This window comes from Suricata suricatta, chromosome 5 (genome assembly GCF_006229205.1).
Source record: "Suricata suricatta isolate VVHF042 chromosome 5, meerkat_22Aug2017_6uvM2_HiC, whole genome shotgun sequence".
Classification (NCBI taxonomy): Eukaryota; Metazoa; Chordata; class Mammalia; order Carnivora; family Herpestidae; genus Suricata; species Suricata suricatta.
The window spans coordinates 67445287-67467670 of record NC_043704.1 but is presented as its reverse complement, the minus strand read 5'-3'; the positions used below and the strand labels follow the sequence as shown (position 1 = coordinate 67467670).

The 22384-nt window shown below is 39.3% G+C and overlaps 1 protein-coding gene across 1 annotated transcript in view; it reads right to left on the bottom strand.

The window, feature by feature from the left end:
- CASR (calcium sensing receptor) overlaps positions 1-21263 on the bottom strand; it is a 27807-nt gene extending 6544 nt beyond the window's left edge. The window contains exons 1-4 of the mRNA XM_029940716.1: positions 21079-21263; positions 18026-18332; positions 14244-15128; positions 736-966 (exon numbers count right to left, since the gene is read on the bottom strand). Coding sequence (XP_029796576.1) covers positions 736-966; positions 14244-15128; positions 18026-18332; positions 21079-21263 — 1608 coding nt within the window. The remainder of the gene's footprint in view (positions 1-735; positions 967-14243; positions 15129-18025; positions 18333-21078) is intronic.
- Between the last annotated feature and the right edge of the window lie 1121 nt (positions 21264-22384).

Genomic DNA, 22384 nt, shown 5'->3' with positions numbered 1-22384 from the left:
TGCTATGAACATTGGGGTACATGTGCTCCTATGCCTCAGCACTTCTTTATCCCTTGGGTAAATCCCTAGCAGTGCTATTGCTGGGTCATAGGGGAGTTCTATGGATAGTATTTTGAGGAACCTCCACACTGTTTTCTAGAGCGGCTGCACCAGTTTACATTTATTGGCATTAACTTCTAATGAAAGAGGGATATAAATGACAGTATTGGACCTGATGATTGTTAGGATTCTTGGGACCCTGGGAAGGAAACGAAAGGAAAAGAAGTAGTGAAGGACATTAGTACTTTCAACGATAGTAACACAGGACCCTCAAAGATTTTATCTTTCCTGAGTGACCAGTCCACTTGATCTTCTAAGAAACTGTCCTTTTGATTTAGCCTGAGCTATTTGGATAACAGGGAACTATCTCTGTGTGAATTGTCCAGGCCCTGCCTTCAGTGATGTTTCTGTTTGCTTAAATATTGTGCTCTGTTTGGAGAAATTTTTAGCCAAGGAAACTGTTAGCCACTTAGCTAAGGAATTGGATTTGTAAAGAATAAGAATTTTCTGAGGATTCTCCTCTGTATACTAAACACTCTTGGATTTCACGGGAACCTTGGCATTGCAGAGTTAGTAAGTTGAGGGAAGTGGACTTATCATCTTGCAAGTCCAGTGGTGAAGCCTAAGGCCCTTCCAAAGTCTAGCAGTTTCCTGCCTGTGGTGGAGGCATCTGTGGTTCTGATGGGCAGCACATACCTCCCTGGAGAATCCACTCCACAGGATTTTCTCCTCATTGATGAAGAGCCTTTCTCCTTTCTTGGCATAGACGTTGTAATATCCAACTTCCTTAAACACTATGGAGCCATCCTCTGGGGAGAGGTGCCAGTTGATGATGGAATAGTTCCCTACCAGGTCACCACATTCATCGAAAGTCACCTGCTCCCCCATATTGTTGGTAAAGTTTAGGTGCCGTAGGTGCTTCAGGACCTAAAGAGGAACAGAGATTTTGAGTTCAAGCCACAGGGCTACCACATATAGCTAAGTATGTTGTGTATTGCCCAAGGACAGTAAACTACCTTGTTCTGAAAAGTGGAAGGAACGGAACTTTAGGAAGAGGCAGCTTTTTCTAATTTACACTAGGGTACTTGGCATGTGTTAGCAGCAGCCCTGGTACGCCATGGGCTTTATTTGATACTCAAATTGTAAGTGGGGCAGAAACGCTTTCTTGAAGTCGTAAAGTAAAATGGGCACATCTCCCCATGGCCCCTGGCCAAATCAAGTCTTCTACAGATACATCATCAACTGGGGGTGTCCCTGGAAGGGCAGGGCTTGTAAGCCAGAGCCATTCCTGGTGTCTTCTGAGATGGGTTTTGGGGAAGAAGTGGAGGTATGAAGTACCCTTAAGATCTGCACCATCTTCCTTTATGGTACTGCCTCTTGGAAGTGTCTTGCTGCCAAAAATCACAGAGCAGGGTGGGTGGAAGGAAGAAAGAAATGAGGCTGTGGGTGGAGCCCTCACCATCACTGTTCTAACAGTCATGGCCAATCCCTTAATCTTTTCAGAGTTTTATATGTCACATAGCTCTTGTATAAAAAAGTAATGATAATAATTATTAAACTTTATTAGTCATTTTACTACATTTTAGGTACAAATGCTAAATGTTTTGCATTTATTATCTACTCTTATCCTTACAACAAATAGTACTATCACCCCCACTTTACAGATGGAGAAAGTGAGGCATAGTAACAGAAGTATCTTGTTTAGGGTCACACAGCAAGTGGTGTAAAGCCTGCACCCTTAACGGCTATGCTCTATTGTAGTATCGTTAGGTTCCTGGCTTTGCTTCTGTGTACCCCTAACATGGGTCAGGAGGAGACAGTGAACACTCAGCCCCTTCATGTGAGATGTGGCAGAGGTCACTGGGGCACCAAGAGAGAATAAGACATGGTCTGGCCTGTGAATATAGGGGTGCTCACTTCTACTGCACCTCACAAGTCACTGACTGAGCAAGCGTTATCACCCTGCTCCAGGAGCATGTTTCCTCACCTTTGTAATAAAAGGGCTGGTCCAGAGAGGCTGCAGGGTCTCTGCAAACTCTGGTATGGACTTCTCTCTGTTCTGTGGTTTTCTGGTCCCTGAAGTACATCTAGAGGCACCTATCCCATTTATCATTATTTTTATCATTATCCCTAAAAAACCCAACACCTAATCTGACACTGGGGAAGAGTTTGGGTCGAGTCTTTCTAAATGGATGGCCTTACTGAGGCCTAGTACCTGTTATCCAGATTAATGTGCATGACAAACTGAGCTGGGCACCTTTAATATCCCACTCCATTCCAGAGATGACACTGCTTTTTAAAACTACATATCTGTATTTGACTTTATTTTCAAATAAACGTTTATTGTAAGGAAAACTTAAATAGGAAAAAAGAGTCACCTAAATTTGCTCACAAACAGCTCTGGGACAGGTTTGGTGACAGAATCGATGGCAGATCACGTATGCACCCAACATACCACCCTGGGTGCCTCACCTAACTTTCTGTATGTGATTTACTGCTTTAGTTATCCTTACTCCTACCCTGGCAGACTCTGGCTGCCCTGACTTTTGCACAGACCTATGGAGGGAGATGGGATTTTTTCCCTTCCTGCTATCCGTTCTTCTGTTCTGCAATCAGAACTGCTGAGTTATCCTCCAAAAAGATGGAGAATGAATACTACTAAGGATTCATGCCACCTGTATTCTCCTGGGTCTTCCTTGATGGTCATCTATTTTACATTTTTTCCTCCAGTTTTAAAACTGTCTGCAGAGCAGTGCCCCAGACAGTGCCCTTTTTTATACCTCCAGCTCTCCTTCCTTTTCCTCCACACTCTTGGAATGACCTGGCCTCCTCCTATACAAAATAATGTACATCCTTTTGTTTGTACCCCAACACAGCCCTGTCCTGACACAGCTTTCCTTCCCTGAGAGAAACATACGGTCCTGCTGCTCTGTAAACTTGAGCCTCTCTTGTAGCACTTACAACCTCATCCTTCCACTCACTCTGGAACCTTTCTGATGTGGGCAGTCTACCCTTCTCCATTCCATAGTCATGCTTTACCCACATCCTGCTGGGGATCTATCATGGCTCAGATGAAATATGCTTTAAACTTCTCTAGATAGCTTCCAGAACCTTCCATACTTTGGTTCCATGTACCTACCATTACTTGTCAGTGCAAATGTTTTAGGCTAGTCATAAAGTTTCTACCATCCTTGCTGACTCTGTCTTTGCTCTGATATGGGTAAAAGGAGATAAGAAGATGGAGAGGTAGGGAACTACCTCTTATTTACACTTCCTATAGGCAGTCATTGTACTAATGCTTTACACACAATATCTCATTTAATCATCACAACCACTCTATTATTATATTCATTTTATAGATGAAGAAACTAAGGCATAGAAGCCAAGAAACTTGCCAATCATAAACTAGAAAGTTCTTAAGCTGTGATTTAAACATGAGCTTTTCCTACTGCACTATTCTGCCTCCAATATAAATGATTTAGATTGTCCATGGCAAATATTTGTCAGTAATATGTCCTCATTTTATATTTCAAAAAAGCATCACTCTGAAGAATAATTTTAAAAGCACATAGAGCAGTAAAGCTAGAGTATTTAGCATAAATTTACTTCATTCTTATTCAGGTTTAATTCCTTGGTTCTCACTATGCCAGGCAGCAAGCGTCCTCTCTCCTTTTCTCTGTCTAGGTTTTCTGCAGTGAATGTCTCTAGGCATCAGTGGATGAACAGGGAAGGGAACAGAGACATTTTATAGTTACATGGTTATCTTCTACATTAGTCAGACTGGACAGAAAAGTGACTCAAAGATCACCACTGGCTATAATCCTTTTGTGTTGCTTTTGGCATGAGATGGAGATTTCTACCATAATCCTAACATGGAAGAAGAAGAAGCCAATCAGAAGTCATTTTCTTAAAGTTTCCATTAAAAAATTATGTAAACACAAGGTGAGATTTTTATGCTGTTAGAATCAGTCAATAAGTAAATATTTATAGACTATCCACTATGTGTTCTGAATTAGGCTGCAATAGTATAAGACATAATAATATAGTCCTCCTGGAGCTAACTTATGGGGTATCAGCTCTAAGTACAGCTAAATTCAGATCAGATGGAAATTAAAAGGGACTGAAAAGGTCAATGTAGGCTTGAGGCATGGTAGAAATTTGGATTGGCAAAGGACAGAAGGAAGGAAGGTGTTAAAAACAGTGGGAATAACATGGACAAGATCAAGTTAGGAATAAGCATGAATTGTTATGGGGGCAGTAAAGAAACCAGTGTCTCAAAATTTAGGTATATGCTAGAGAACAAGGGGAAATAAAGTAAAGATGTAGGGAGGAGCCAAGGCAAAGAGGCTGGATTTCATATTAAAAAACACAGGATCAGATAATAACAAGTTGATAAGAATGTAGAGAAATCTCCATAAACTGATGGTGGGGATATAAAATGGTACAGAGACTTTGGAGAATAGTCTGACACTTTCTCAAAAAGTTAAACATAAGAGTTACCACTTGACCTGGCAATTCCACTCTTATGTGTAATCCCAAGAAAAATGAAAACATATATCCATACAAAAACTTGAACACAAATGCTCACAGTAGCATTATTCATAATAATCAAAAAGTAGAAACAAGTAAATGTCTATCAATGTTATATCCATATAATGAGATACTATTCAAGCCATAAAAAGGAATGAAGTACTGACACATGCTACAACATGGATGAACCTTGAAAACATGCCACGTGGAAGAAGTCAGTCACATAGATCATATATTTTATGATTCCATTTTTACAAACTGGCCAGAAATATCCAAATATATAGAGACAGAAAGTAGCTTGATGGTATTTAGGAATGGGTGGATGAGAGAGTAGGGGGTGATAGCTAAAGGGTATAAAGTTTCTTTCTGATGTGGTGGAAAGGTTCTAAACTGGTTGTAGTTTTCAAAGGAATAGTTCTATAAGTATTAAAGAAATTGAATTTGTAGTTCAGAATTTCCCAAAAAGAAAATTGGCCCAATTCACTGGTAAATTCTGCTACATATTTAAAGAAGAAAGTAGTACCAATTCCACACAAACTCTTTCAGAACATTGGAAAGGAGGCAATACTTCCTAATTCATTCTTTAAAGGCAGTATTGCTCAGATACCAAAACCAGAAAATAGAACTATTGACCAATATCTTTCATAAACATAGAAGCAAAATTTCTTAACCAAAATTTAGCTGTCTACAAAAAAGAAAATATGCTGTGATCAAGTAGAGTTTATCATAAGAATGCAAGGTTGGTTGAACATTCAACTACTTGACATACTACAAAAGGGAAACCATATGATCATCTTGATAAATATAGAAAAAGTAGTTGGTAACATCCAATCTCCATTCCTAAAAAAACCTCTCCATAATCTAGGATTAAAAAGGAATTTCCTGAATCCTCTTAAAAAAAACTGCAGTTAACATTATGCTTAGTGGTGAGAGGTTGAATGCTGTTCCCCTAAACTCAGGAAGAAGAAAAGAATGTCCATTCTCCCTATGGCTATACGGTGTTATACCGGAGGTGCTAGCCAGTGCAGTTGGGCTGAATTCAGCTGCTTCAGATTGAAAATATAAAGCTCTAAATTCTACACTCAAACAAAAACAAACAAAAGAAATTTCAGATAAGGTGAAAAGGCTTAGGATTCACTTTTTGAAAAACTTACCATTGAAGATCATTAAAAGTAATGCTGTAATATAATCAGTTGTAACTTAAACCTGTTTTTAAAAGCAAAATACTCAAAATTATACTGTGGGATTAAGGGCCAACACAATTTCTCCCTTTGAGGTATCACTGTAACTTAAAAGTCTCCCAAACAACTCTTCCATATAAGATTGACGACAGAAGTATGCCAGAAGATGAAGAGAGCAATCAACACCTAAGATATAGGACTGACAGTCCCTTAATATAGAGAGATCCAGAATTATTCTATTAGCTGTCATAAATCAATTCAAACTAATAGCAGAAAGGATCAGCTGCACACCCTTTTAAAAAATAAAATCAGTCAAAATGATTTTTTTTAAAGTTGTCTTTTCTCTTTTTAGGTTTATTCATTAGTACAAATTAGGCTAAAATTTTTTTCCTGATAAGATGCTTAGGAAGTCTGTGTCAGTTACAAAACAATAGATGTTGGTGAAAATGTGGAGAAACGGGAACCCTCTTGCACTGTTGGTGGGAATGTAAATTGGTGCAGCTGCTCTCGAAAACAGTGTGGAGGTTTCTCAAGAAATTAACAATAGAACTACCCTAAAACCCAGCAATAGCACTACTAGGAATTTATCCAAGGGTACAGGAGTGCTAATTCACAGGGGCACTTGTATCCCAACGTTTATAGCAGTGGTATCAACAATAGCCCAATTATGGAAAGAACCCGAATGTCCATCACCTGATGAATGGATAAAGAAGACGTGGTTTATATATACAATGGAATACTACTTTGCAATGAGAAAGAATAAAATGTTGCCATTTGCAACAATGTGGATGGAACTGGAGGGTATTATGCTAAGTGAAATAAGTCAGGCAGAAAAAGACAGATATCATGTTTTCACTCATATGTGGAATTTGAGAAACTTAACAGAAGACCATGGGGGAAGGGAAGGGGAAAAAATAGTTTCGAACAAAGAGGGAGGCAAACCATAAGAGACTCTTAAATACAGAGAACAAACTGAGGGTTGGGGGGTAGTGGGGGGGGGGAATGGGTGATGGGCATGGAGGAGGGCACTTGTTGGAATGAGCCCTGTGTATTCTGTGTAAGTGATGAATCATGGGAGTTTACCCCCCAAACCAAGAGCACACTGTATACACTGTATGTTACCTAACTTGACAATAAATTATATTAAAAAAATAAGAATAGAATTTAATGGTTTCTGTATCTTCATGTCTCAGTAATCCTGTTTATACTCCTAAAATCTTTATTGAAGTGGTGTTTTTCCTGTCATTTACCTCTTTGATGAAGAGGTAAGTTTCAGCCCAAATTTATGAAGTCAGAATTATTGTGGGTTTTTTTGTTTTGTTTTGTTTTTCTGGTTTACACGGGCATTTTCTACTGACTTGTTTCAGACCACTTCTTTTTTATCTGTGCCTATGACTCTCCTGTTTTGTTATTTTCTTAACTCCTGTCTATTTAACTCTGTTATTTATCATTGTCTCATTCTTTTATTTGTTCATTCAAAAAGTATTAAGGACCGACTATGGGCCAAACAGGCACTTTTCTAGTGACAAGAGACACAATTATATTAAGATGGGCAGAGAGATGTCCGATATACTCTAATTTGGTAGCTGTGTCCACTCTTACTTATTTGCACACTGTACTTTGTCTTTGTGTCTGCATATGAATCAGAGTTTCATATTATCACTTGGTTTCATGAATCAGTTGCTTTCCTCTGGTGATCCCCTGGGTTTAAGGTTATGAACCAATGTCTTTACTGTGAAACTACTGACTGACTGAGCAGCCTCTCAGGAGTTAAGAAGCATGTGCCTAAAGGGACAATTTAGCCCATAGTTCTTTTAACAGTAACCTTGATTACTGCCAGGGGCAGATGTAGGCTTTCTTACTGGGGCTAGGCACATGACTTTGGGCAAATCATTTGGCTTCTCTGGGTCTTATTTTCCTCACCTACAAAAGAATAATACTCAAGACTAGTGTTTGTGAACACTTACTATGTATAGTCAGTATCCTAAGTACTTTATACATATTAACTTATGTCATCCTTATAATGAACTTATATGTCTCCATTTTCCAGGTGAGGAAAGTGAGGCACAGGCACATTAAGTGACTGCCCAAGGTCATACAGTTGTTAGGTAGCAACTGGGATTTAGATCGAGTTAGTCTGTCTCTAGAGTCCAAACTGTCAGCCATTACATTACATATTATCTATTCAGGTGTAGGAGTCAGATTAAGTAGTCTACTACATTGTCTATTGCCAGTTACAAAGGTTAACTAGCATAAAATTTAGGTTGAGAAGATGGGCTTATTTTTTTTTTTTTGATACAGAGAGAGACAGAGCATGAGAGGGGGAGGGGCAGAGAGAAGGAGACACAGAACCAGAAGCAGGCTCCAGGCTCCAAGCTAACTGGCAGCACAGAGCCGGACGTGGGGCCCGAACCCACAAACGTGAGATCCAACCTGAGCTGAAGTCGGAGGCTTCACCAACTGAGCCACCAAGGCGCCCCAGGTGGGCTTATTTTTAAAGTGGGATCATGGAGACGTGTAATGCTTGTGGCAACACAGGTGGCCTTAATTGGAAAAGTGGCTCCTACTGAACAACTTCCATATCTCCATGCATGGCCTGTACTTTCCCATTCCAGGGACTTTTCATTGTTTTATATATTTAAAAAAATTGTTTAATTTTTTAAAATTTATTTTTGAGAGAGAGAGACAGCATGAGCAGGGAAGGGCAGAGAGAGAGGGAGACACAGAAGCTGAAGACAGGCTCCAGGCTCTGAGCTAGCTGTCAACCCCCACGAACCATGAGATAGTGACCTGAGCTGAAGTTGGATGCTTAACCGACTGAGCCACCCAGGCGCCCCTCATTGTCTTATATTTTTAATCAACTTTATTGCAGTATAGTTTACATAGGATAAAATATGTCTATTTTAAGAGTATAGTTCTGAGTTTTGGCAAATGTACATGCCTCTGTAACCACCATTACTATCACTGCAAAAAGTTTTCAGATGTCTATTCCAAGTTATCTTCACCCCCACATGTAGCCCTAGGGAACTGTGGATCTCTTTTCTTCCTATCATTAAAGAAAGGATATCATATAAATGTAGTAATACAGTATTTGCTCTTTTTTTTTTTTTTTGGTCTGGATTTTTTTCACTCAGCATGATGTTTTTGGGATTTACCTATGTTACCTTTGCATTTGGCATTTTCTCCAAGGAACAGACACTTTCCAAAAATCCTGTGTATCCTTCAAAGCCCATCCCAGATGATATATTTTGTTTTCTTTTTTTCTATATTAAAAATAGCATTTGTTATTATATTTTTTATAAATAAATAGTTTACTACCAAGTTGGTTTCAAATTCTAACCTTTAAGGTACTGTCGTGTTTCATCCTTACAGCAGGTGTATAAATCAAATCATGAATATTGAGTTTTCCAGTCAAAATTTCTACCTTGTCCATTAATCACCAATTATTTGTTTTCTAAGACATATCTCTAAATCCTCTCTTTAGATATCTTTAATGTTTCTTTTGTTATGTTGACTTTCAGTTTTGCATTTGAACACTTAATTTTCTACATTATACCTTGTATATCAGGGAAGGTGGAGATGGAAACCATCTCACCCTTAAAAGCAATGACAGGGAATTTTTAAACTGATAGTCATTGACCCCCAAAAAAGCAACGTACATTATAAAATAATTTAAATACTTCCCCCAGAGAGAACACCCTTCTTTTGCAGTTTTAAAAGAGGGACTTCAACAATAGCCAAAACATGGAAAGAGCCTAAATGTTCATCACCTGATGAGTGGATCAAGAAGATGTGGTATATATATACAATGGAGTATTACATGGCAATGAGAAAGAATGAAATCTGGCCATTTGTAGGAAAGTGGATGGACCTCAAGGGTGTCATGCTAAGCGAAATAAGTCAGGCAGGGAAAGACAGATACCATATGTTTGCACTCATAGGTCTAACAGGAGAACAGGAGAAGCCTAATGGAGGACCAAGCGGAGGGGAAGAGGGAAAGAGAGTTGGGGAGAGAGAGGGATGCAAAACTTGAGAGACTATTGAATACTGAAAACGAACTGAGGGTTGAAGGGGAAGGGGGAGGGGGGAAAAGAGGTGGTGGTGATGGAGGAGGGCACTTGTGGGGAAGAGCACTGGGTGTTGTATGGAAACCAATTTGACAATAAACTACTTAAAAAATAAAAAAAATAAAAATAAAAAATAAAAGAAGGACTTACAGTTCCATTAAAAAAGAAAAAAATTTTCTTTTGAGATTAGTAATCCAGCATAATATGCTTCTAAATTATTTTACTTGGGGAGAAATATGAGGAAAATAAGAATAAATAAAGGTGAAGAGAGAGTAAAGGAAAAGGAAAGACTGAAACATAGAAGATAATATACAGACAGAAACTGACAGGTTCTTAAAGAAAATTAACACTAGGATGCACTAAGAGACACATACTTTACAACATGCACAGAGATGGTCACATATTATCTTTTATGTGGTAATATTTCCATCTTGTGGCCTTTTAAGGTATTCCCACTAAAGGATTTTAAGGTCAAACTGTTGCTCGTTATGAGCATAAATGGGAATCGCCTCTTGGTGCATACTCTAATGGTTAATTGAGATAAACCAAAGATTAAAGACTAAAAACTCTCCACTGTTGTCTAGAATTTCTGGCTCTTACACATGGCATCATTTAGCAGAGGGAACATGGGATAGGGTGTACAAAGCACCCTGTTCACACGGAGATGAATGAAGGATGGTTTCACAGACGAGTCCTACTGTTTCTTGCCCACTTCCTACACTAAGGGTGTTAGGAAGATCCAGATTATCTCCCCTCCATTTCTTCTGGTTTTCACCCCAACTCACCCCCCTCTCTAAACCCCAACAGTGCTCGCAGTTTCTGAAACTTCCATTTGACTTCTGTTATCACCATGGTGTTGTCTTCATGCATACCTATTTTTTGACAAGTGAGTAGTTGGTGTAAGAAAAGTAGGAAGCACGCCTTGTGCACAGTCTTCCTCAGAGATGAAAGAAGGTAGTTCCATACTTGCTTATGTGATTTTCCATACAAATTTGAAAGTTGGGCGGATGACCCAGGCTTATCTAATCAAAGCCTAGAATACCTAAATCACAGTGATTGACATAATGGTGGGTTGTTGGATTGAACAGTTCTCTGCAAAGGTTCTAGGTAGCGTTGTCAGGCCAAATGAACTATATTACTACTCCTTATTTCATTTACTCTACACATACTCAGGTGTCAGGCATTCTGGACACAGTACTGAACAGTCCAGTGGAGGAGTCAGAGTGAAGAGAGAGCTGAGGAGCAGTAGAGAAGGACTTGGGGTCTCCATGAATGTCAGGAGGGAATTGTGTTCTGCGTGCTCATAAATTATGTTAGTGTTATTTTTAAGGCATATGAATTGATTGATAAATGATAGTAGGAAAAAAGATCAACAAAAGAAAGAACTTATGATTGACCTAATTAAACCAGAAATCTAATTAATAAGAATCTATTTCAGTCAAATGAAGAGTTGTAGAAGTTTAAGCTGAGTATATAAATGGCAAAAATGAGGAAGAAAGAGTGGTTGTAAAGTGTGTTTGTGGGAGTATGACTTGAGAAGACTTCTAGGAGAAAGTGAATTTTGAAAAAAAGTTAAAAGTTTTTGGTGGACAGTGTTTTGGAGACAAAAATGAACGGCCCTTTAGGTGTGGGATATAATCTAAACAACAATGCTATGCCAGAAATTCACAAGGGCTTTGTTGAGAGGTGCCAGTCAGGTTGTCTCACAGGAGAATCGAGAGAAGGTAGTGGAAATCTAGGCTGAGATACTTAGATTAGATTGTATAGATTGTAGGGGTGATAGGTTTCCATATATGTCTTAATAATGAGAGTGAACAGGGGCACTGGGTGGCTGTTAAATGTCTGACTTCAGTTCAGGTTATGATCTCACAGTTCATGGGTTTGAGCCCTGGGTCAGGCTCTGTGCTGACAGGTCTGGAGCCTGCTTTGGATTCTGTGTCTCCTTGTCTGCCTCTCTCTCTCTGTCTCTCAAAAAATAAATAAACATTAAAAAAAAATTTAAAATGAGAGTGAATAATTGCTGACACCCTGATACAAAAGACATGGCCAACATCTTAAATTTAAGAATTTCCACCCAACTGCCTGGGTTCCTGAGGCTTAAAGGAGACTTTTACAGAACGCACACAGGACACTTTGGCCAATGACCATATGGTATTCCTCCCTAGAGCTGTGACCCTATTTTTCTGTCTTTTCTCCTGGATGAATTGTGCCAGGAGGGCACATCTTAACTTGTTAAGTAGGGTCAACTGAAGTGTCTGTGTGGTGGGTATTTTTTTATTTTGCCTGTTTTGCATCTCTTTTTCCCTCCTTTTGGTAACATCCTTATTTCCCTTTGGGGGTCCACCTCACCTTACCCTCTGTCTATATAGTTGAAAGGACTCCACTCCTAGCTTCAGTGATGGATATGTGATCTTGGACTGCTCAATCAGTATGGTTTCTGGGACTTTTACAGGAGATCCTGGGAAATAAGAGCCTACCAGTAAAGATTTTATGAGCCTGAAGCTATTGTAGAGGCTGAAAACTGCTAACCCCGAGGAATGAGGAACAGAGATGGAGATGAAAGCATCTACTTGTATCTGGAATACTTCTGAGATTTTCAGTATTATGAGCTACTAATACTATGAGTTTCTTCTGTTTAAGTCAGTTTGGTTTGGGTTTTTGACTGCATGGAACTAAAAGTCCCAGTTGACTGCAGCCTCATTCTTATAGCTTTTTTTTTCATATATGCCCAAGCTTTCATCTTGACCATCTAGATCTTACTTCCTTGTCTGGAGAGGGGCCAAATTACCCTGTGGAAGCCTCTTTTCCCTTAAACCTCACCCTGGTCCTGTAGGCTTTTCAAGGGCTGGAGTCTTCCTTTCCATGGGGACATGAAAGAGAAGGGGGAAAAGACAACAGTATTTACTAAAACATTGTCCCTTTATTCTTCCATCTTAAAACTCCACTCCTTATCATAATGGCTCTTGAAGTCTTTTTTGGTCTTTGACTGTCATTAGAGCACCTCTTTGCTAGGGTGCAGGAAGAGGGTGAGGTAGTACAAAGAAGGAAACTTTAAGTACCTCATAGAGATAAGAAATTTTAGCCAAGAATGATGTCTGAGTACAGTTTTCCCCACACGAGAAGGGCTGAGAAGTGCTTGCAGGTCCTGCCTCATTCTGCCAGCCTCGACATCACTCCTTCCCTCTAATAGTCTCTAAAATGATTGACATAGGCTGTACATTCTTTGTTTCTTTACACCTTTCCCCAAGGGTCTGTGGTGGTTCTACATACACAGCTGCTGTAGTTATCATTTTTTAACCTGAGTGCTTAATTAGAAGCATATTGAAATGCTACTATAATAATCACCATCTGTTTAGAGCTTGAAAATTTATCAATTGCTTTCACATATGGCATCACATTTCATCTTTAAAAGAACCTTGGGCAGAAAGTAGGCTAAATATTAGGGACATTTTACAGATGCAGAGACTGACATAGAGCAGTGGCTTGCCAGGGATGAGGCAGCTAGTTTATAGGTGAGCTGAAGCCGGAGACGGGGCCCTTCAACTCATGTTCAGGAATGTCTCCCCTCCCCTCCCACTAGTAATCATCCACTCTCTGGGAGGTCAGTCTGGAACTGAGGAAAAAAATAAAAGGAGTGTAAAACAAGGTTTGGCTGAAAAATCAAGGTTTTAACTTTCAAGATATGAACAATTATGTAGGATTTAAGTCAGGTCAGACTTTTATCTTCAGAAATTACATGAAATGAAAAAAATCATGATGTCTCTTCTATATGTAATTCAATTAAAAAATACAAAACAAGACTAAAGTATAAAATGAGTGTGGGAATTCCTCCTAAGTTCTAATTATTTTCTATGATAACTACTTCAGTGTTTATTTTTGCAATATCCAATATCAAATCTTTTTAAAGAGAGGTTTTTCCCCTGTGTTCTTGATTCACTTGCGTCCTAAGCTTAGTTGTTCTATTGGGTGGTGCAGCACATTATATTGTGAATAGTATTTTGATAAAAGTGGCTAAACACAATAACCCTAGCATATGCAATATAATAGATACTGAACTAATAGTTGTTATAAGGGGATGATATCTGTAATTTAAGCATTGTAAAAATACTCCAAGCACTCATTTAATACATAGTATTAAATCTGTTCTAGGGTATTTAAAAGCTTTTAGGGGCCATACTCTTAAGTATTCTGAACCTCTGGACTAAAGAACAGTTGAGCCAAGGCTTTAAACAGATAATCAAATTAAATTACTATCAATTTTGCAGAATTCAGTTACTCAGAATGTTTGAAATGACAATTTGAATCCAAAGCTACTTATAGCAACATAATTTAGATACTGCCTTTTTGAGGAGACCACTTTATCTGTCTTGCCAGGATCAGCCCAACTCTGCTACGCAGTGACCTGCTATCTAAGTGAAGGATGTACCTGCCAGGCCTCAACCTTCTTGATATCTGCACAGGAACCGTTGGTGAAGAGCCCTCTTCCAGGTATGCATGTGTATATATCTTGCAGGGCATGAGCAATGGAATAGACTGCTAAGTAGACATTGTAGGATATCCGTAAATGTGTATAATCCATGTAAGGGGTCTCCACACTGCTGATGTTCTCATCCCCTGTACAGAGAGGTCGGAAGGCAGTGGAGCTATTGCTTATCCTGCCACCACCTTCTTCATGACCTCTCAACAAAGTGTCCATGGACAAAGGTCCTTTAGCACCATCTTGGAGGTGGCAGTTAAAGGTTTCTTCCCAAAACTCCTTGGCAAAACCATTGTGGACAGACTTTCTGGGATGGACTTTCTGCAGGAATTCCCGGAAACCTGGGATCTGTCCAGCCTTCAGAGCAAATCCAATGGTGCCTCCAACCACATGGAAGTACTCGGGCATGGCAATCAGGGAAGAGCTGGCCCAGGCCTCGCTGGCCAGCCAGATCCTCCCTGTGATATTACGCCGAACAATCTCCTTGATGAGGGGTTCAAGGTCTGGGCCACTAGAGAAAACAACAATGACTTTGGCTGTGGAATTCTGGATCACCTCTACCACATGCTGGATCTCTTCCTCATCAGAATACTGGGAGATGAGTTCACTGAAGTCGATGCAGATGTCCCTCTCCTCAGCCTCCTCTCGGAACTTCTCAATCCCTGGCCGGCCATAGTCATCATCAGCTGCAATTGTGCCCACCCAGTTCCAGCGGAAATACTCAATAATGTCTGCCATGGCAGTGGCCTGGTGTTCATCATTGGGGATGGTACGGAGGAAGGACTTGAACTGGTTTTTGTTACTGAGGAGTCTGCTAGAGGAGGCATAGCTGACCTGGAAAGAACATAGGATGAATGAGTGAGTGAGGTGCCAGATGAACCTCAAGGCTGTGTGGGGTTGGCTTTTTAGCATTCATTAATTTATCGAGCATGCTGTTTATTGTAGATGGGATGAAAGGGTGAAGACAACTGGAATCTGTTCCTCTCCAGTGTGAGCACGCAAGCATCTGTCAGTCTTTGTGGGGGCATTCTAAGTCCCAGTGGGTGATCTTCACAACGCTACTTTCAGAAATGGGTCTGGACATAAAGTCAGCCCAACAATAGTAGAATCTACTTATCCTTTCAATCTAAGGATTAAGTAGTCACATCCTAACTTCATTTGTGATGCCTCATATTTCCATGTACACGTCTTCTTCCTGTTATGTCCAGGCTCTGATCTAAACATTTTAGCTTCCCCTTTACTGATGGAACACTGTATCCATGACTCACTTCTGGAAGGAATACAATTCACTGTGGGTGGTACACCTAAGGCTCTTCAGAGAAGCCCCAAGGGATTTCTCTTTCCTAGTCTGCCTACTTTCTCTCCTCCAGTCTCCAGTTAGTCCCCACCTTGTTAATGGAGGAGTGCTTAATATCTCTTTTCTCTAGTTTTCTAGTGAAATTTTAAAGGAAACTAAGTTAAAAAATTGAGTGGGATGTCTTTTTAATATTTCTCACCCATTGAAACAATTATTTTCTATGTTCAGTCTTTTAAAATGAATTTTCCAATATAGTTCTTCTTACCAATGAATAGTTTCTACATCAAAAACATGAAAGACATCGGTGTATGAAAGACCACAACCAACTTTGCTAAAGAGCATCATTTTTCTGACAAGAGCTTTGGTTTGGGAAGTTATAATATGAAACTGACAGTTTTTTTCTTTTATCAGAATAAGCCCCTTCTTGCTCTGTTATGAGAGTTCCTGAGGGGTAGATAGTTAGATTAAGTAATTTATTGAGATGTTATTGTTCACAGAGCTCTACTTGCAGATCCAAACCACAGGCTTCTGAATCAGATTTTTGCAAATAAAAAACCTTCTCAGGCATTTTGTAAATTCATCCATTACTGTTTACTTCTTTTGAAAAATGGGTTGAAAAGGGTTTTAAAAGGGTTAAAATTACAAACAAATATAGCTACTACTATGAGTATGTTTCTCTTAAAGAATGCATGTATAATATTTGTCTTATTTTAAAAAAGAAACTAGGAAAGTGGGGGTAAATACTACTTCATTACCTATTCTCCCCAGCAAAAAAAACCAAAAACAAACAAAAAAAACCACTTAAAAATACACAAAACTTTTTTTGTTGTGAGTGGGGAGAATTTCATGAATGAGTCAGGAAACTTCTGTCCAGAACTGTTTCAGTTGGTCTGCTTGTTCCATCCACTTGGTGGCATGAGTAGCATAAGAAATACCCGAGGCCTCTGCCCCCAGCCTGCAGAGCAGTGGCTCCCAGTTCTGCTGCACATTAGGATCGCCTTGGGGGCTTTCAAAACTCCTGATGCACAGGCTGCATCTCATATCAGTTAAGCCAGGATCTCCAGGGTGTGAGGCCCAGGTACCAGTGTGGCTCTGACACGCAGTCATGGCAGAGAACCACTGCTGTAGATATACTTACATTGTTTTCACTGAGAAGTATAGTCTTCATGACACTTTAATAATTCAAATTTAGCTTAACCTTGTCTTTCATCCTAACCACAAAGAATTAAAACTTTTACCTTTGCATTCTTTATTTACTTTGTAGCAATTATATCTTGTGCCTTTTGGCCACAACTTACTTTAACTGTGTATTTAAAAAACACTGCACAATATGCCAAATTCATGAGATGCATTTTTGCATCTTACCCAACACATTTACCGATGGGGGCTTTATTAGATCATTTTGAACAAAAGTTACAAAGCCAGGGCTTCCCCAAGGGAAACACCTTTAATTCCCTGAAGTAAGGATTCAGGAAATGATGACAAGTCTTTCTCTGTTGCCACATGAATATAAAAGGATAATGGCTATCACCAAAGAAATGGGGACCTCCCAACATAAAAAGGTGAACTTATCAAAGGTACTCTTACAAATTTTAAATATTAAACATTGAAAAAAATTGAAGCGTGGTCTATAATTTAAAAATTGATATAAAGGATGTATTACAATCAAGCTGATTCTCTCATCCGCGGACATTTAGGTTGTTTCCAACTTTTCACTATTATAAAATGATGTCATAGATCTATAAATATTAACATGAAAAAAGGTTTGCTCCATAGGGGGAAAATATGTAACTTTGGACAAATGTTTAGTAAAGCACTTGTTTCAGTGAACTGTTAGCATTTGAAAATGCAGACATCTCGTCATCTAGGGTGAGTTCCTGCACGGTGGACAGTGTTTGTTCATATATGCTCTATAAATATTTGTTGAATGAAAAAGAATATTTTCCAATTCTAGAATGTGCAAGACAATGATTAAGTTCTTGTTCTGTGAGAAAACATACTTTGGCTTTCCCCTGAGCTAACTCTCAACCAGAAGGTAGAAGGGCAAGTTTTAAAGGAATAGGCTTAGGGCAGATTTGAGTTCAAAAGGTAGGTTTTACATCATACGGCCTCATTCCTTTTAGTAAAGCAGAAGAATGGTCATTTACTAAAGGAATGGAATGGAAAATAAATAACTGACCAAAAAGACAAAGTTTTATACAAGGTATGTTTAAAAGACTTTTGGGAGAGTTGTGAAGGTGTAGTTGGCATGGTTGACGATGGCGTCTCAGAACCCCAAACGGTCATGATACACAATGCCCCGACTCATTAGACGGCCTTTTGTGCCAATGTAAATCCAGGATTGGAAAATAACAAGCTGTATGGACACTGGGCATGGCAGTCACTTGAGCCCTGATCCCTGCTTACATTGTCCCATCTAAGAAAGCATGTGTACCTGGGGAATGTAGAAGAGGCCCAGGAGGTTTGCCACCGCCGTGGAGACGCCCGAGCCAGTCGCTCCCACCACAGCGATAGTAGAGGGGATATGCTCCGAGCAGTTGCAGAACTCATCAAGGTTCAGAGAGTCAATTTTATTTTGTGCCACAAAACTCAGAGTGGCCTCCAAGGCTTTAGAAACAGTGTTGCAAGTGTCAAATATCCTGTATCCCAGTGTCATGTTGGGAAGAAGGACTGGGCTGCTATTTATTTCCTCGATGGCAAATATCATGGCTTGTAACCAGCGAAATCCACGAAAATTATACCTGGAAGAAGAAATGGAAGAAAATGGGAGGTTTTCTGGTCAACCACTTGACAGTAGGGACTGGGCAAAGCTGGGTTTGAATCATGGCTCCATTACTCTTTGTTTGCATGATGTGTTCTTTGAGACTCAGAGTCCTCTCTGTAAAATGCCTACCTCATATGATAGCTGTGAACATGAGATAATTGTGTAAAATTCTCAGCCTGGTGCCTTACACAGAAGGAGTAATGATAGCAAAGACTGTTATTAGTAACAGAATGAATAATATATATCTGCCTCATCCAGCAAAGAGTTTGAAGTTGCTGATCTGAAGTATTAAAAATAATACAGATATTTTTAAAAAAAGGACTAAAGAAAATATAAATAAGATTAGGATTGTAATATGTAGGAACCTAAATATAACCTCAGATTTGCAGAGGCACAAATTTAGTTATGACATTACTAGAGGTCAAAGGGGAAAGGGAGATGATAGAGCTCATCTTTGTAAACAAACAAATATATGTAGGAAGGCTGTTTACAAACAGTGATTATATCTGGGTGGTGGAGCAGTGGCTTTTAAAATTGCAGGCTTTTGGTTTCTTTATATAGTCTGTTTTAAAAAATGAGTATGCATTGCTTTTCAAAGAACATTATTTTAAATAAAAATTGAGCTTATTACACAAAGATAGGTAGGGTTAGTTACATAGTTTTCCACTCTCCCAAGATTTGGCTCAGAGTAAAGGCTATAGATAAGTGTGCTAAATCAGTGTATCAATGTCCAAAGGAGGAAATGTAACAACTCCACAGGTTCTCTCTTTATATGGTCGGTCATACTTCTTAAACTCAATGACAGAAGTTAAGAAATACTTGCTGTACTCCACTGTGCATTTAGGTTCCTAACTTTTATTTTTATTTATTTATTTTTTAAATGTTTGCTTATTTTTGAGAGACAGAGAATTCTTGCAGAGAGAGGCAGAGACAAGCAGAGAGAAAGAGAGACAGAGGATCTGAAGCGGGCTTTGTGCTGACCCAGAGAGCCCAGTGTGGGGCTCCAATTCATGAACTGTAAGATCAGGACCTGAGCCAAAGTCAGACACTTAACAAACTGAGTGAATCACCCAGGTGCCCCAAGGTTCCTAACTTATTTTCCCCCCATGTTTCCTAACTTTTAATATGATGTTTTCTCTGTCATTTCCTTTATGTTTCCATCATTTTTTGTTTAGTTATTTATTTCAAATCTTAAGTTAAAAGTTAAGTTTAAAGTTAAGAGAGATTATAGAATTTTTCTTTACATACAGCATTTATACTCCTAAACTGATTTTACTGTCTTTCTTTAATATAATTTAAAAAGTATAGTATTTCAGGGCTTCTTGCTTGATATTAGGTATATACACGGCACGTGTATATACATCCGTCCAGCAGGATACAACAAAGAGGATATTTGTCCAAATGGGTTATGTATATAATATAATCAGCATTGTTGAAATTCTGTACTTAGTTTTTCTGTATTTTTGAGAAAAATATGAAAATGTTATCTACTTTTAAAGCTCTCATTAGAACATGAACAGAAATCCAGTTTTGTGGGAGCAATTCTAGTTTTCATTTCCATTTTCTAGTAATCAGGAAGACCAGGAAAAAGTACTGGATCCCTTCTGAACGTTGCATGTCTTAGAGAGAGAGTGTTATTTTCTTTTAGAAGTTGGGTAAAGACTTGGGGTACAGTCATGGTTTCTGATATCCTTGTGAAGGGAGGTGATCAACAGTCCATTCTACTCTGCAGAAGTCAGATTTTGTTTGAAGGAATTGTGCCTAATTCTAGGTGCCATATTCTACTAGAGTCATGATACATTAGGGAGCATCAGATCGAAGGCAGTGAGAATGGTGAGTAATGGTCTGGAAATCATGTCGTGAAGTAATTGTTCAGAAAACTGAGATTCAGGCCTGGAAAAGAAGTGATTCAATGGGTCAAGTTAGCTGTTTTCAAATGGCTGATGAGAGAGTTCAGTGAGAGACTTAGATTCTGTGGTTTCTCCCATCAGTGTTAGGTATATTCTAAGTTAAGCAAGAGGAATTCGGCCTTCTTTGGAAGGACTTCCAAAATACTGTAGACTGCATTTTGAAGATGCTTGGGTCATACCAGCCACTGAGGTTTCTTTCAACTTTAAAATCAAAGAAGGGAAGTTGGGGAAAGAGTTAGGGAGAGGGAAGGAGGCAAATCATGAGAGAGTCTTGAATACTGAAAACAAACTGAGAGCTGAAGGGGAAGGGGGAAATGGGTGAGGGACATGGAGGAGGGCACTTGTGGGGAAGAGCACTGGGTGTTATATGGAAACCAACTTGACAATAAACTATAAATTAAAAAATGAGAATAAGGCAGCTAACACTCAAGTGTTACTGACCATTGGGGCACTTAAGGTAAATGGGAGCTTTTACTGCTCAGGTTTGCAAGACCTATAATAATAAATTTCCTTCTAGGTACTTAGTCTTCCATTAAGCAACACTGCCACCAGATATGAACAATGACAACTCAGTTACCAAGTGACTGGGCGCATACTCCCAACAGACCATGGATCTTTCTATTCAGTATTTATGACACTTTACTTTTTGAAAATTTCCTTTAAAAAGGGTCTGTAGAATAATTTCATCATGACTACCAGCCACCATTTCTGAAAAAAGAAAACCAAGTTTGGAAAAAATTATTTTGGGTTTGATACAGCTTTTCTCCAGCCACCAGAAGAGAAGAGACTCTCTGACTTGGCTCCTTTCCTTACCTGATACATTCCACAGACTCTGGCCTTGACTTTAGATCTTGATCTTTGGCTGCTACTCCAAAATGAATAGGAAAGAGTCCGCCGAGGATAATGTCGCCTTTCTTCTGGGCTCGTTGGTCAGGCCCATAGGCAGAAGTGCACCAGGTAATTGCCAAGAGGATCAAACAGCAGCTATAAAATGCCATAGTTCTGCTTTCTCTCCAGGGGGAGAACAAGAGTGCTGTTGGGTTCGGGGGGGGGGGGGGGGCCCTGAAGCTTTTCCCCCGTGGTGCGGTTCACTCCCTGTAGTGGGGGCACATGTCTACAGAGTGATTAACAACAGAATGGAAGCTGTGGTGTTTGAATATCCATTTCTGCCTTTGCCATTGCAGACTAGTAAGGTGGGTGGTTCTTGAGTCTTTAGAAGCCACATCATGTAAAGACTGTCTGTGATGCTTTCTAAAAGAAAAGAGAGACAAAATGAATTCAGCTAAGCCTAAATGCATCTTGCTATGATGACTGCAACTGAGGTAGCTTAGAATTTCCATTTAGAGAGACTGAAGGGTAGCAGGAGGGGAAGGCATGACTTAGAGTCTTAGACTGTATTTTTATAGTACTTCATGTAAGATACAGAAAACTTCAGTTGCCCATATTGGAGAAGGACTATGTCCAGTTGGGAGGCCACATTTTAAAGAGGTTGTTGATAAGCTAAGGGCCTCACTGATGTTATTGCTGGATTTAATGCATTCATTCTTCTGCATGAATAATACATAGAATTTTCCTAGTAGAAGCAGTTCCTTGCATTATTATAATATAAACAGTATTTTATTCAGCATCTATGTCCTTAGAGAAAATACAGAATGAGTCATATTCAGTTTAAATCTGGCTTTAAACCAAACAAAAATGTCAGAAAAGGCCATTTATTCCTTATGCTTTCTTTATTATGGTGGCTTCCCTTTTTTGTATCTCTTTATCACAGATATCTGGTTTCAGTTTATAATATGACACTCTATAAACTTTTGAGGAATAGTTCTTGTCTAGGATGCAGATAAATCAAAGGTCAGGTTATGTTATAAGTTTCAATGGTTAGGTCTAAGGAAAAATCTTTCTACTTTAGCATGATTATCCTAGTAAGAACTCTTCACTCTATCTCCCCCATGCTGTGAGGCAATTACCAATGATAGGTTGATGTTGGGTAATATACACCTTCTCCTGAGGTTCAGGGCCAGCCCTGAACTGTCAGCTGGTCATCTCTACCTGGAGGCCCCACATGTGCTTCCAACTTGACAGGCTCTAAACTCATCTTCCTTCCAAACTTGTTGCTACT